Genomic DNA, 15,501 nt, shown 5'->3' on the forward strand with positions numbered 1-15,501 from the left:
TGAGTAAAAAGTTATAATTTTTATTTGTAACAGTTTGGACCATATAATACTCCCACAAAGCTTGTTTTAAAACAAATATGTTATATATTGGTTGTTTTAACCAGGTACTTACTGGCTTGGGAGCAGACTATGTGAAACATTTTTAAACCTTAGAGAGAATGCCCTATGCAGCAGGGTGTGCTGTTGCTGATCAGAGCCACAATCGAACCGTGCCGTCAGAACCTCCAGAATACAGATTTTCCCCATTGTGGGAAAACAGCACAGTGTGCACCTCAGTCTCGTGGCCCACCAGTTTGTGAATTTGTCCAGATTTAAGATCCAGCAAATGGACTACCCCGTTGGCACTCGCCTGAGCTAAAACTCGACCTGAAAAACAGAGAAACAGAGATTTAGCTCAAGCAGTCACAGTATGTAAATGATAAAACATTTTATCTTGTTTTGACTATGATTCAACAGACTCATTTTTATGTTAGACTTTCATTAAATATAAACTAAATCCTATCTATAAAAAAAAGAGCCATAATTAAGATACATTTAGAATAAAAGCCTGTAGCTCTATTTGCTTAACATTCAGAGGTCATTATATGCCCCATCATTCTTCTTAAATTTGTGATTGACAGATCATTTTGAGATGAGATTGAGAGTCACTGAAGAGGGCAACTTTATTTTTCAAATGAATATATTAAAATATTTTAAAGGAATAGTTACCTAAATGTGAAATAGAACACATGAATTGTATATATACATCTTTAAGTATTTATTCTAGAAAATTTTAAATGTATTTACCTGCTTTAAATATGTTTATTATAGTTCTGTTATAGCATTGTATGAAACTATAGCACTAGGGATATTTATGAGTTCAATACATTTTCTTTGGAATTGAAATAAAAAATTAATATCTCTACCTCAAAATAACATGTTTCATTTAACTTAAATTTCAAAGTTTTTGCAAATTAAAATATATAAGGTAATTCAAATCTAATGTGGGAAATCTTCATAATTTTTATGACATTTTAAGTGAGTAACAAAGAATTAAAATAACTTAATTTTAATTAATAATTTTATTGATAAATCCCAGTAGAAAAACTATCTGGGCATTTGGAGGCAAGTAAAGTTAATAGAATATGCTCACCCGAACTTAGGACATAAGTGTTAACCATTGGGTTATTTAATCATACTTATTATTATCATATTATCATCCCAACAACAGTGTTTAAAACTTAGTAAACTCTTTCAACATGCTAATACCATACCAAGTACTTGATGTGAATGATTCTGTGCAAGTGTTAGAAGGACCTAATGATAGAAGAAACATCAGTAATTCCATAAAACAGAAAAAGGAATTAGGAAGACAAAGAAGTTATTTCTCATGTGTGGAAGAAGCTAAAATTCAGACACAAACACTTCAAAACTACAGCCCAGACTTGTCAGCGTCATGTTTCCACATCCAGATGGCACTGTATCAGTCATGCCTCTAAATCAAAGTTAGGTGGCTGATACATCCTGAAAGGGCATTTGTCCATTTTGGAGTAAGAATTCGACAGTGCTATCACCATGAGAAGCGTGGTGAAGTGTTTGATCACATATCATCCTCAAACAGTCATAGCTGCCTCTGAAACACAGAGGAATTTTAAGAGGAAAGTTAAGCATGATAAATATGCCCTATTTGCAAACCCTTATAACTACTGGGCTTCTTCGTCTAGAACAAAACCTGACACAGCAAACACCCTTAGGATGGATTAGAGTGTCCAAAGCAGCAGATGTGAATATTTATTATAAACCCTCTTCTCCTGAAGTCTTTGCTGACAGAGGCATTATACATGGACTTCCCTTCCAGCCTCACTCTAGAGGCAACTGCTGTTTGTGACATTCCTGAAACTCAAACAAAAGATTTTTTTCTTATAGTTTTTATACAATAGTCATGAAGGAGTACTGGATTTTAAAAACATTTGGAGCCATTAAAAAAAAAAAAACAACAAAGCCCTGTTATACTGTATATATATTTCTACTCTTGTTTAGAGTATTGTGTTTATGCAGCTCATTTAAAAATGTAATGTATAATTAAGAAATACAGGTTAATAGTAATCTATAATAGTCAAACTTATAGTCATGCTAGGTATATTTTCAAGGTCATAAACAGAAATATTTAGATAGATAAATGGCCTTCAAACACTTCAAAGACCTACAGAATATGACATTTAGTATGTTTAATAACCTAAGGCATTTCATGACAGTGAGACATGTCTGCTCCTGACAACACCCATTTACTTCAAAAGAAGATGATGAGCATCAAAGAAACTCCATATAGGATTTGCTTTCTTTATGGTAAAAGCTAGCCATTTGGGCAAAGAAACTGCTCCTGCCTCAATTTCTGAAAGTATATGGTCCAAACTGGACCAGCAGGATGCAAAAGAAAGCACCTGTAAAACTTTGACAAGACAAAGTAAGACAGTCCTTCACAATTCCATGTTCCCAATGTTACAGAACCCAGGGCGATTGTCCAGGCAGCTAGATGTCCCTGTTGTTAGGTAACATTTCACCCTTCTGGTGATGGGTGATATCACTCTGTATGCTGTGAATATGTGTTACTCTGATTGGTTGATAAATAAAATGCTGATTGGCCAGTAGCCAGGTGGGAAGAGCAGACAAGGAGAATTCTGGGAAGAAGAAGGCTGGGTCTAGAGTCGCCAGCCAGATACAGAGGAAGCAAGATATGAAGGCAGAACTGAGAAAAGGTACCAAGTCATAAGAATTATGGGTTAATTTAAGTGAAAGAGCTAGTCAGTAATAAGCTTGAGCTAATGGCCATAGAGTTTGTAAATAATATAAGCCTCTGTGTGTTTACTTGGGTCTGAGTGGCTGCAGGGCCAATGGATGAGAGAAATTTGCCCTGACCACAGGCCAGGTGGGACACAGGAAAACTTTTAGTTACATTCTGGGGTCTTTGTTGGAGGTAAAGACTAAATAATTAGACTTAACGGTTTCCTTAGTTAGGATAGAAAGTGAATTAAGTACAAAATTTTAGACTCACCAAGATAGAATATACAATTGAGTACTTTCTCTAAATTTGCCAAACATAAATGGACTGGATATTGTAACTGTAACTCTTACATAATAACTGTTTTTGTTTTAGATAATTTTACTATGTTAAAGTTAAAACCTTCTTTTTTAATTAGACAAAAAAAAGGAGAAGGAAGAGGAGGGGAAGGGGGAGGGGGGAGGGAAGGGGAAGGGGAGAGGGAGACAGAGAGGGAGAGGGAGAGGGAGGAGGAGGGGGAGAGGAGGAGAAGGAAAAGGAGAAGGAGGAGGAAGAAGAGGAGGAAGAGGAGGAGGAGGAAGAGGAGGAGGAGGAGGAAGAAGAGGAGGAGGAGGAGGAGAGGAAGAAGAAGAAGAAGAAGAAGAAGAAGAAGAAGAAGAAGAAGAAGAAGAAGAAGAAGAAGAAGAAGAAGAAGAAGAAAAACCAAAGCCCATAAAGAGAAGGATTTAGCTTGAAACCACTATTTTTGTTGTGGTCAAATCTGTAAAATCAGAGTTAGCAATATTTGGAGCGATTTAACTAATTTTTGAAAGATTTTACAATAAAAAAATTCTGATAGTTTTACACAGTGTTTTAGCAGAGTTACATGTAAAAACTTCTCATGCTCCCTTTCTACTTCACAACATATTAAACATAGGTAAATATTTAAATTTTTCCAAGAAATATATACTTTTAGGTATATAAACACAATGAATATGTTCTTTAAATAAAATCCTAACACTAGAACACAGTACTGAAGTTGTTCTCTGGCCTCCATTTGTGTTCCATGGTACACATGTAAACCCCTCACACAAGTCAACAGATCTTAAAAATATCTATATTGTGTATGCTGGAAAATGGAATGATCATATGCATATCTATATGTATATACATGTATGCATGCAATAGCAATTAATGAAAGAAGAGGCCATGAATTTGAAAAAGAGCACGCAGGGATATCTAGAAGGGTCTGAATGGAAGAAAGGGAAGAGAGAAATGTTGAAATCATAATCTCAAAATTAAAAAGGTAAATAAACATGAAAGAATGAAAACAGATCACCAATTCTATTCATTTCTGCTTTTAATTGTCTTGTGTCTTGAATAAATAGGGAATTTAGATCAATTATTTAAATTATGAAAGTACATATAGACTATAAAATAGCATCTAGACTACAACTGAAAAATGTGTGATCTAGTTTAGCAATGTTGTTTAAAAATAAAATTATCCAAGGTATGTTCACAGAGTTAGGTGTTTTTTTAACCATGTTTTTGAGTTAGCATGCAAAGTAATGGTTTCCATCATGACGTTTTCACAGACATGTCATTTTACCTCATTCTTATTATTTGCCCCCAATTTCTTGCCCCATTACCCCCACTTTCCTGGCCTGTCTGGTCCTTTTCCTTTGCCTAAGGGCTCTTCTTGCCTTAATGTCCCATGGACTCTACATCATTTTTTCACACTTCCTTTATATGTTCCTTTTCTGCCTCTCTTATGTCCCCTTTCTACTTTCACAACCTACAGAAACACATTAGATATATATACATAGATATGTATATATCAACATATATAGTAATTTATAATAAAACATTCTATATTTAAACACCCATTGAATAAAATATGACTTTTTTTATTTGTTACATTCAGGAAATTTGGCTGTTCAAATTTTTTTTGTCAAGTAAGAAAACATAATTTGGGGGAATGTTAATTTTTATAATGGCTGTATTTATATAAATAACCCAGTGTATGTCAACAGTGAGGGATTATGAGTACTTTTCATTTGAGTGTCTCCAAAACCATAATTAACATTTATTTTATCAATGAGGATAATTCCATTTTGCTTTAATGGTGAATGTGCAAGTTCCTAAGTTTCTTCCAATCTCTGCTACTAAATGAGTTAACTGGTCTTTACACATTTGTGTATTTCTCAAAATTTTGTTTCAAGAAAATGTATAACATTATTTAAACAACAAAACTTGTTTATATTGTTGTCACCAGCAAATTTTTTGGGGAAAAAATTCCACTAATACCCTCTTAAATAAAGCAGTCTCAATCGTATTTGTCACAAAAAGTCAAATACATGAACACAGCCATTCGAGCATCATTTTCAACAAAACTCTCTTGAAACAGTGATAAGAGAAGCTAACCTATAGAGTGGCGTCATCACATGATATCATTAATGCTTAAGACATGCTTATCTGAAGTTACAGCTTGCTATATTGTTCCAAAAATATATTTGGGTATATTTTTTTAAAAAAAGCATAGGGTTCCATCTCTTTTTCATTTATGCCTATGGAAAATAAGGAACAGAAAAAATAGAGTCCTGCACTTTACATCCCATGTTCTTCAGTCAACCGTATGGCACAGAGAGCCTTTCCTCAGAACAAATGAGGAACGAAATTCAGGAAAACTCAAGCTAAAATTCACTCACTCATACACACACACACACACACACACACACACACACACACACACACATACACACCTACCTTCATTTACAGGTATTAGGGTTTCTCTTACAAATTAAGACTCAAGTTAACTGTGATACTTCTTTTGGGATTCTCTCTGAATGTAACACAATCACTAAGTAAATAAGCTCATAAATTTACTGTTCATGTGAACCTCAATTGCTTCATTCAGTGTGGACTTTACTACTTTGTAAATCTCTGAAACTAAAATATCCATATTCTTTTTTTTTTTTTTTTTTTTTTTTTGGTTTTTTCGAGACATCACCATCACATGTATCTGTTAAACTTTGGCTTCCAAGTTGGTGCTCTTTTCACTATTTCTATTTTGACAATAGAGAATGTCAAGCATCTTGGTGTGCTTTTTAATATCTCCATAGTTAACTTAAAACCACATTGCACACTCAAGTATTGTCTTACCACCTTTGAACTCTTTATTTTATTAATGTCTCTTGTGGAGTATTTTCCTTAGCTGTCTGCATGGTCCCTTGCTATATTTTCCTGACAAAAGTTGAGCCATCCACTAAATTGCAGTTCAAATTATTTTCTTCATTCATGTGGTACACACATCCTTAGAAGTCCCTCCTCATGGAAATACGTGCATCATTTTATTCCTACCTTTCACATGGTAACAAGATCTCAAAAGATATGGTCAGCCATGTATGTGTTCTACATCCTTAGCTTTGTATTTACTCAGGGACCAGTGCAATGCCAAATGCCTGTGTGTTTCCCCAACTTAACAATGAGAATGTTGTGATCAATACTCTCAGTGGGTGATATTTAAAGCTGTCACAACTACTGCTTTTAGGGCTTATTGTTTTCCAAGCACTGTCCTAAGTCCTTTAAATGTATTATCTCACTTTACTATCACAACAACTCTGTGGGGTAGAAATATACCTGTTCTATGAATTGTAAAGTCAAGATGGCTTTTGATCGTTTAAAATTCAGCTAGCAGAACAGGAGTTCATCATGTTTTCAAAATGCTCACCTGATTTCATAGATTTCCCATGAACAAATCATGTCATATACTTCATGAATTACTTTATGTTGATCATATATTAAAATAATGTCTCTTCAAATATGTGACATTTAATAAGATAGACTTTGATTTATATTTGCAATATGTGCAATACACTAAAACAATTGCTATTTTTGCCTTTTGGAATATATGACCACTATAATGTTTGCAAGTATCTTTCTGTTAAACAGTGCTGGGACATATCTTGCTTTATGGAGGAAGAAAATGAGATTTAGAGAGATTAAAGCAACTTCTCCAAGGCCATACAGTATATGACTAGTGGAATCCGGATTCAGGATCCAATGACTCCAAGGTTCCTGCTCTTATCCTCTGCGTCATGCTTTAATACCTCTGGATGAATTTTTATTGATTGGCTCAATGTCATTTCCCCACTGTGATTAAGCTTCCCTTACTAAATTTCATCATGACTCAGAGTAAACATCTTTGTGCATGCAACCCCAGTTTCTAGCTGGACCTATGTGTGCTCTTAGGAAATACTTTAAAATACATTTCAAGTTGACTCTAAGAAATATTTTAAAATACTTTAATAGCATTTATGAACTCCAAGGATCTGATTGTACAACTAGCTTGCTGGGAATAAGCAATGGTAACTCAGAGAGTTGTCTTTGTTCTTTGAAAGCTTGAAGCGCATCCAATGTTCTCAGGAATCAACAGTCCTTTGGTGATCAGGAAAGCCATTTCCACATCTTTGGCTAAGTATTCAATATTCACATGCTATGCAAGAATTAACAATTTGTCTTTGCTCTAGGCAAAACAAATAAGAACATATCCATAGACTGATGCAGCTAACTGCAGCAAGCATCCCCTCCACTTTTCCCAAATAATGAGGGTGGTGAGTAGCTTTTTTTTTTTAATATAGTAAAGGTATGCTACTTATGTTTTTATGCCAATTGTTTCCAAGAGGAGCAGATATTCTGGTTTTGTTGAGTGATTTCAACTTGGTTTGTTTTTACATGAAATATCTCTTCAGTATTAAGATAAACTTATTTGCTACACTAACAAAGTAAACTGGACCTCAGATGTGAATATGACAATTCATGTTCCATGGATTCAAAGCAAAAGCCACTGGCATGAAGAAAATATTTTAAACAAGCCATGTTTTAAATGTGTTTGATTACTAATATTTCCCATGGCAGTGTACCCATGTCTTTTTGTAATGAACCACCAAGAGAAGGAAAGTAGGTGATGTTAGTTATGAAATTCCCTAAATCACATTGACAGAGATCTTTGATTTCTTTGTTGTTGCTGGAAGAATAACTCACAGTAGTAGGTAATGTGTCCATTAGGGGCTCAGCTACATTGGAGTACTCTTTAATTGATCAATAAAATTTCCTCCTGTGAGCTACCAGTTATCAGGTACTGTTAGGGCAACTATTACAAGGACCCTTTCTAATGAGGCTTATTAAATTCTGTATCTATTGAAACATCAAATATCTTGGTTCAGAAAATTAATTTTGAAGACATGTTTCTTACTTCTTGGCATCTATACATGTTTACACATTATTAGCAAAGAAGTTACACAGCTGTTTAATAGTTTGTACATGTTATTGAAATACACTTGGATAGGAATATCACAAATCAAACTTTGATTAAAACTATGCATTTTTATTATTTCATCACTAGAGGTGTCTTTCTAGATTAGAAGCATGTAGTTGCAGGAACAGAATCCTGTTATAGGAATTGTACCAGATAATTTAATGTTATAGAAGCTGATTCAAAACTTTTAAACTTATCTTGAATAATGAAAATATGAATGAAATCCATCATTCCATTTCTCATTAGGACAACTACAATAATTTCTCATGATTACTCATGCTTTGGTTGAACTCTGAGCAATATGTTTCTCCCAAAGACACAAAAACTCTTGTTTTCTATTTCATTCAAATTAATCTCACACACAGATCACAGGAAATTTATTTATCACAAGTACGAGAATGGAAACTAAAACAATTGTGTGCCTGATATGAAATAACATATCAGAAAGGGGAAGACAGGCTTTGATCAATAAGGAAATGATTTTTATACACATCAGAACCAATTTGAAGCAATTCTCTCGATCAATACAGATAGGCAGAAATGCTTCTCAGCATTTATTACCTGTGGAGAGTGTTATTGATTAATTATATTGATTTTTTGAATGCATGTGGAGAGGCATCTGTTGTTTCTTTAAAAGATACCTCAAAATGGAAAGTATCAAAAAACTACTTAAGTTTTGAGGATTTGCATTAATGGCTCAACCTAGGTCATTACTCAGAATTTCAAAAACACCATTGAAGGAGATATGAAATGCAATTTAGTTTATTTTTCATCCTGTGGCCAATCAGTATAATACTTCTATAAAATATTAAAAATTAACTTGGCTAAGTGATAGTAACAAATTACTAATTTTCACAGCTTTTTTGTGCTGTGCGTATTCTTGCTGAGGAGGTCTAACTTTTGTTTTTGTGTGGAATACTGCATGAATGGAGACCATTGGTTGTTGTGATATAAACATGTGTGAAAATGTAAACAATGGATTTTAAATTTCTCTTGGTGGCTCATGTCATAAAAATGACAGTCGTTAGGGCAAGTGAAGTCTCATTATCGTACTGTGGGATTTCAGACCAAAGGAGATGTTTGCTTTTTTTAGAACACATAATGTATTTAAATTATACAACCAGATGGTGTATTGAAGATACAACACATTAACACTTAACTTTGGTATGAAAATCTACTTATTAAGTAGCCAAATGTTAGTCCCTTGTGTAGGTTTTCTATGTTTTTCATAAGAAGTAACTAAGTAAATAGATAAATTAATTTTTGTCTTTCATACAAAATCCATATCTATCTTAGGGACAATTCACTGATACTCTCAAAATTTGTAAAATGTAGCAGGTAAATTTTTTTAAAAAGGTAATATTTCCTATAGTGTGTTGTTTTCAAAGTATGTTCCCCTGTTAGGAGAACATGCATAAAGAAATTCCTGAACAGGTGCTTCCTTCCGTGAGTTGTCTTTTGAACATTACTGAAATCCCTTGTGAGATGCACCGAAAGTCCTAAAAATGTTTAACTAATTATTGAATCTATTTAGACTATCAACAGCCACCTGCTCTCATTAAGAAATCCTTGTAGACCTGTTTCCTAACATGGTCTTCACCTATGCAGCTGATCAGTGTTGCAATAATTTTTATTTAGGAACCCCATGCACCTGGAGCCTTGCAAACACTCGAGAAAGGTGTTTGCTTGAGTTTTGGTTCACTTCTGAGAGTCAGATAAGCTAGGACAAAGCGCAGCTCTGAGCAAACTGGATGAGTTCTTCCCCATTGTTCCTGAGTAGGGAAAGAATCCAAAGGCTTCGATTGATACCAGCCTTTTAATTAAAAGTTTAATTAATTTTATTGTATGAAGCAATAAAATCACTTTTAATAGTCTTGGTTTTTAATTATTTAGACTATAACAATTACTACATTTTAAGACTCCAAAAGTCAAAGTTCTAATATTTTGAGAATGTTCAAACTGGTGTGAGAACTAACTTTCCCATAAATGAATCCCCTATTATGAATACGGTGGTTTGTCTGTGGAAAAAAAGACACTGTCGACTTCCGCTACTTAATGTTGAGGTGGTTAATTGTTAATAACCACATCTTATTTTTAGAACTTTATCCTTTTCCATTGAGAGCAACAATGGAAAGGGGTGAAAGGGGTTACATGAACATAAATATCACCACATTTATAATAGCTGGAGTGGAAAAAGGAAATACATGACAAAATACAGTTAACCTGAGTTTCCCAAGTGCAAAACCAAACATAACCCTTCTATGTGAATTAGGAGTGGCCAAATTATTTAGTTCAAATGGAGTATAATTTATTGATTTAAAAGAAATGTTAAATTTAATGCAGAGAGTTCAACCTTCTGAAAGGTCAGCCTTGAATTCCAAATCTTCCACAGTTTCTTACCTGAGAAAGACCCATAGCCTTGGTATTTAATGGACATTTACCTTCAAAATGGTTTGAAGTGCTTAGAAAAAAAAAAGATGAAGCCAGTAGCTTCCACTTATTATCTATGTTTTCCTGAATATTTTATAGTCTGCTAATTTTTATTTTTTACTTGACACATGTGGAATTACATGGGATGAGAGTCTCCCTGAGAATTTTTTAGATCAGGTTGGCCTGTGGGGGAAATCCTTGATCATGTTTTTAGATGTGGGAAGACCCAGTCTAAGTGTGGCTGACACTAATTTCCTAGGTTTGGGTATAAGAGTAGAGAAACTGAGCTGAGACTTAGGCAAGGGTGTTTTTTGTTTTTTGTTTTTTTTTTCTTCTCACTCTTGAGTATTGATGTGATGTGACTAGCTGCTTCACCTTCCCGTCACCTGGACATCTCTAGTATGACAGACTGTAACCCAGAACTGTGAAGTAAAAGAAATCCTTTCTTCCCAATTTGCTTTATGTCAGGGCATTTTACCATAGCCACAGAAAGGAGATGAGGACACTTTTGTATTATGTGTTATCCCGTGGTCACAGCTGATCAAAGCGTTGTTTTTACATCACCGACAAAGGTACTGAATCATAGGGATGTTATGCAATGTTGTTAAGATTATAGAGCTAGTGTCTTCTCTTTCCTATAGACTGAAGGACATTGAAAGTAGTTATGACAGAAAGTTGAACTAATTTGACTGCTACATGATGTAAGAAATAACTATATCTCTACTCCTAGTTCTGTGAATCTATCTCTTTGGAAATCCGAATTAACTTTCTGGCATTGTAGGGTGATGGTCTGGTTATGTACTTCATACAAAGTTTAAAAAAAAATGGCTACTTTTTCATTCAGTGTTTCTCCTCTACACACCCTCATTCTCTCTCCCTTAAACTGCCACACTGCATGGGTCAAGGAGCTCTTGCTAAAAGTCCATGGACAATGTTAGAATGGAGACACTGTTGAGTACTTGGGGTTAAGTAATGAGGCAGACGGGACTCAGGTGTGTACATGACATGGAACCTTGACAAAGTTAACGCTGCCACTCATAAAGAAAGGAGTCTGACTTGTTTGAATAGAGGAAATATTAGGACTTTTTGAGATGCAAATGAAAGACAATCTGCCCAACTAGCAAAGAGGCAAATGGTTTCACAAATGTTAATTGAGCGGCAGTGGTTAGAATACCATCATAAGTGTGCCCACGGACTTAGTCTCTCAGTTCTGTTATCTAGGTTGAACTGAATTTTAGTCAGCCTTTCTCTATGTGTCAGTCCCAGCAGGACAGATTAGTAGCTTCCCAACTTCAAAGCCCATGAAAGACTACCTCTATTATTTCTAAGCAGTTTCATATTGGTAGATATTCCTATTATTTTACTTCAGTCACATGTTTATCTTTGGTCGATTATGATAGCTGACAGGTAGAAGGGTGTGGTTGAGTGTCTACCACATACAAAACTGTCAAAATGAAGAAAAAGTGCTGCAATTTTAGGAAGAATCAACAATTGAAGTTAATCAAATTAACTTCAGATAATCATTCCAGATGTACTATTCAAAGGCGATTTTTCTATTAGAAAATGATTTGCCTGACATTATCTTCTCTTTGTGATCTGTTTCATCCCAGCCTCTTCTCTCCTAGAAGACTACCGTGCAAAGAAACTGCATGGAGACTGTCAAGGAATCAGCATAAATGTTTCACTAGATGAACAATGTTTGGGGTGTCTTAATGAACTATGGGGTGTCAGAATGCAAAAAAGGGGGATTTAAATAACAGAGGAACAAAAAGAGCTTGAACATCATGTTAGCAGCAACCTGAGGGTACATAAGGAAAATATTCCATAAACTTAGCCCTTTATGCATTACCTACATCTGGATGATTATTAACACAAGTGTGCACTTATATACCAGGGCCAGAAAAACACAATCCTAGCAAGTTACATAGAATTTTCTTTATTAAATTCAATGAAAAAAGTCATTATCTCTGAAATTAGAAACATACAGCATAGTTATAGCTCTGTAACTATCCTAATAATCCTTCTACATCTAGGCAAAAACTCAAGAAAGCTCTCTTTAAGGGCTAGTCTATCATGGTTGGCATAGTTTACATTTCAGTGGAAATCTGCACACCTTCAAAAGCTCTTAATGTAGTTTTCCAGAATGTAGGGTGGAAAAGAATTGCAAAAACTTCTAAACTAGGCCATTCAAAATATATGCAACAAGATTGCACTGATTTTGTGAAGTTATTTTGAAAAAAAAACTACATTATTTTGCTAAATTGGCATGAGATTTAAAAGTATATTCTTTGGGAATTTTTCCAGAGATTTAAAACACAACATGAAAATGTGAGAGGAAAGAATCAGTAAACTATGACTAGCCAGATATTCATGGTTACTGCATCAGAATGATGAGCAGATGAGTATATGACACTAATTTTCCCACATTTATACATGTGTGTATAACGCCAAGGAACATTAAAAATGGTTGGCTTTGTGGCATACACTTTTATACTCAGTACTTGGGAGGGAGCAGCCGATGAATCTCTGTGAGTTCAAGGTCAGCCTGGTCTACAAAGCAAGTTGTAGGCCAGCCACTGCTACACAGTGAGAACCCCTCACAACAATTTCAAAGCATTAATCATATAATAAGATAAACATTGTTATTGTCAGGTGGTCATTTCCTATACGTAGAACTAAAATGCTTCCTTACCACCAGAGGTGTGCAGAGTGCCCTAGAACTCGGTAGATCTAAAGTTCATTTTAATAATTTTGCTAACATGTAGAGACAAATGTTGGTATCTTAAAATATTAAATATGCAAATATGTTTAAAGGAAAACAACCTTGAAGTCTTCATTAAAATTAAGAACTTCTGCTCTGCAAAAGATGCCATCAAGATAGAGAACAGAAAGAGAGCCACATCTGTAAAAGGTGTATGTGGTAAAGATAATCTAGAAAACACAAAGAACTCTAACAATGAGTAAGAGAACCAATGACCTGGTTAAAATGGATTGTGTGCGTTAGCAGTCACATCATTAAATGCAGTATGTACACGATAAATACTCTTGAGATCATGTTGTGTGTCATGTATCATAGAAGAAATGCAAAATGTATGGCAATGTGATATTACTGCTCACTTATAAGGATGGCCCTAAATGAAGATATGGACAACAGTGGACAGGGGAAAGGATTTGGAGCATGAATAGGTTCCCAGTCAGCACTGGAAGGAGTGCACAATGGCACATTTACTCTGGATGGCAGTTTCTGATAGTATCTTATGTCAGTAAAACATACTCTCTACCATATGTATTCAATCATCATACCTCTTGAAATTTATCTGGCAGAGTTAAAAATGTTGTCTGTATATGTGCGCGCGCGCGCGTGCACGCACACACACACACTCACACACACACACTCACACACACACACACTCACACACACACACAAGCAAAAACCAAGTCAAAGATGTTTAGAGAAGCTTTAGTCACAATTGCTAAACCTGGAAGCATCCAATATGTCTTCAGTAAGTGACAAAGTAAACAAACTCTGGTAGACCAGAACAACTGAATATTCTTCGGTCCTCAAACATAATGGGCTATAGAGCCATAAAAAGACTGGGTAGGAACTCAAACATATGCCGTCAATAGAAAGAAGCCAATCTGAAGAATGCTATGGGTTGATTGGCTCCAACTCTGTGACATGCTGGGGAAGAAAACTTGAGAGTTGGTGACTGGTCATTGTTGGAATGGGGAGGATGAATCAGTAGAACACAGAATCTTTAGAGCAGTAAAATGAAACAAAAGAAAAACAATACCCCCAAACCCTCTATGACACCGTACTGGTGGAGACATAACATTCTTTGGAACCCACAAAGTATAAAACACAGAGGGAACCCAAGTGTAAATTATGGGCTTTGGAGGATAATGGTGTGCTAACAGGCTCATGAGTTGTAACATCTGATTGATGATGTCAATGGCTGGAGGGAACGGACAGGGCTCTGTATGTGCAAGGATGGGAGATGTGTGGCAAAGTTCTGTATCTTCTTAGTTTCTTTATGAACCTAAAGCAGAAAAAGAGAAAGTCTCCAAAACAAAAATGAAACCAAAGTGAAGTTAACGGCTCATTTTCAATTATAATTTAAAAATGCATATCACTTGTAGATTTAGGATGCTTTTATTTTAAATGCTCAATGTCTTTTTAAAGCCTTTTACACTGGTATGTAATTCTAATCAGCATTCAAAATGTGGTATCTTTTTGAAATTGTGAGCCATATTATAATATTTAAAATAATGAAATATTCAAATCGGCACACAATATAGGTTGTAAGCAATGCTTATATTAAGAAATCAACCACGCACAACAGCTCAAACTTCTAGATTCTTAAAATCATCGCTGTTCAGCTCTGTCTGACAGGAGCAAAGGAAGAAGCAGAGGGGCAGAGACAAGGAGGGAGCAGGAGGAGAGGGGAGAGAGGCGGGGGGAAAAGGAAGAGGAGGTGAATGGAATGGAGGGAGTGAGAAAGGAGGAGAGAAAAAGCAAAATAGCGGGACAGAGAGATTTTGATGAGGCTTATAAAATAGAGATTAAATTACTACAAATATTTCTCATTAAAAACAGTATCCATAACCAAAGGCAGATTGAAAACCTAACAGGTAAATGAAATCCCTGGCTCATACTGTATGAATTGGTCAATGGTATTTCTCAAACACAAGATAACTGTTCCACCACTTGCTTCCCATTGATCACATAGTCCTGATGGTATTTTTCCTAGGTCAAGAGAGGAATCCCATAAAAACAAAACAAAAACACATCAAACAACAATAAACAAAACACAAGAACAACACTAAAAATAACCTAGGAACTGAAGAACTCAGCAGTTAAGAGCAATGCCCTGGAAATGCCGAGGACAGAGTCTGTCTCAGCATACGTGCCCCATAATGCCTGAATTCCAACTCCCATGTTCAGAGACAGAGGGATCACCAGTGCTTGCTAGCTTCAAGCTTTGCAGAGAAAAAGGACGTGAATCCAAGGTTTCAT

General features: G+C 35.3%; 1 protein-coding gene across 3 annotated transcripts in view; it reads right to left on the reverse strand.

The window, feature by feature from the left end:
* The window catches only part of Spag16 (sperm associated antigen 16), an 814,060-nt gene continuing 798,559 nt past the window's right edge, over window positions 1-15,501 (reverse strand). For all 3 annotated transcript variants that reach the window (XM_059277932.1, XM_059277933.1, XM_059277936.1), the window contains one exon: window positions 1-366. In XM_059277932.1, coding sequence (XP_059133915.1) covers window positions 191-366 — 176 coding nt within the window. In that variant the 3' untranslated portion in view covers window positions 1-190. The remainder of the gene's footprint in view (window positions 367-15,501) is intronic.

Source organism: Peromyscus eremicus, chromosome 13 (assembly GCF_949786415.1).
Source record: "Peromyscus eremicus chromosome 13, PerEre_H2_v1, whole genome shotgun sequence".
In the NCBI taxonomy this organism is placed as follows: Eukaryota; Metazoa; Chordata; class Mammalia; order Rodentia; family Cricetidae; genus Peromyscus; species Peromyscus eremicus.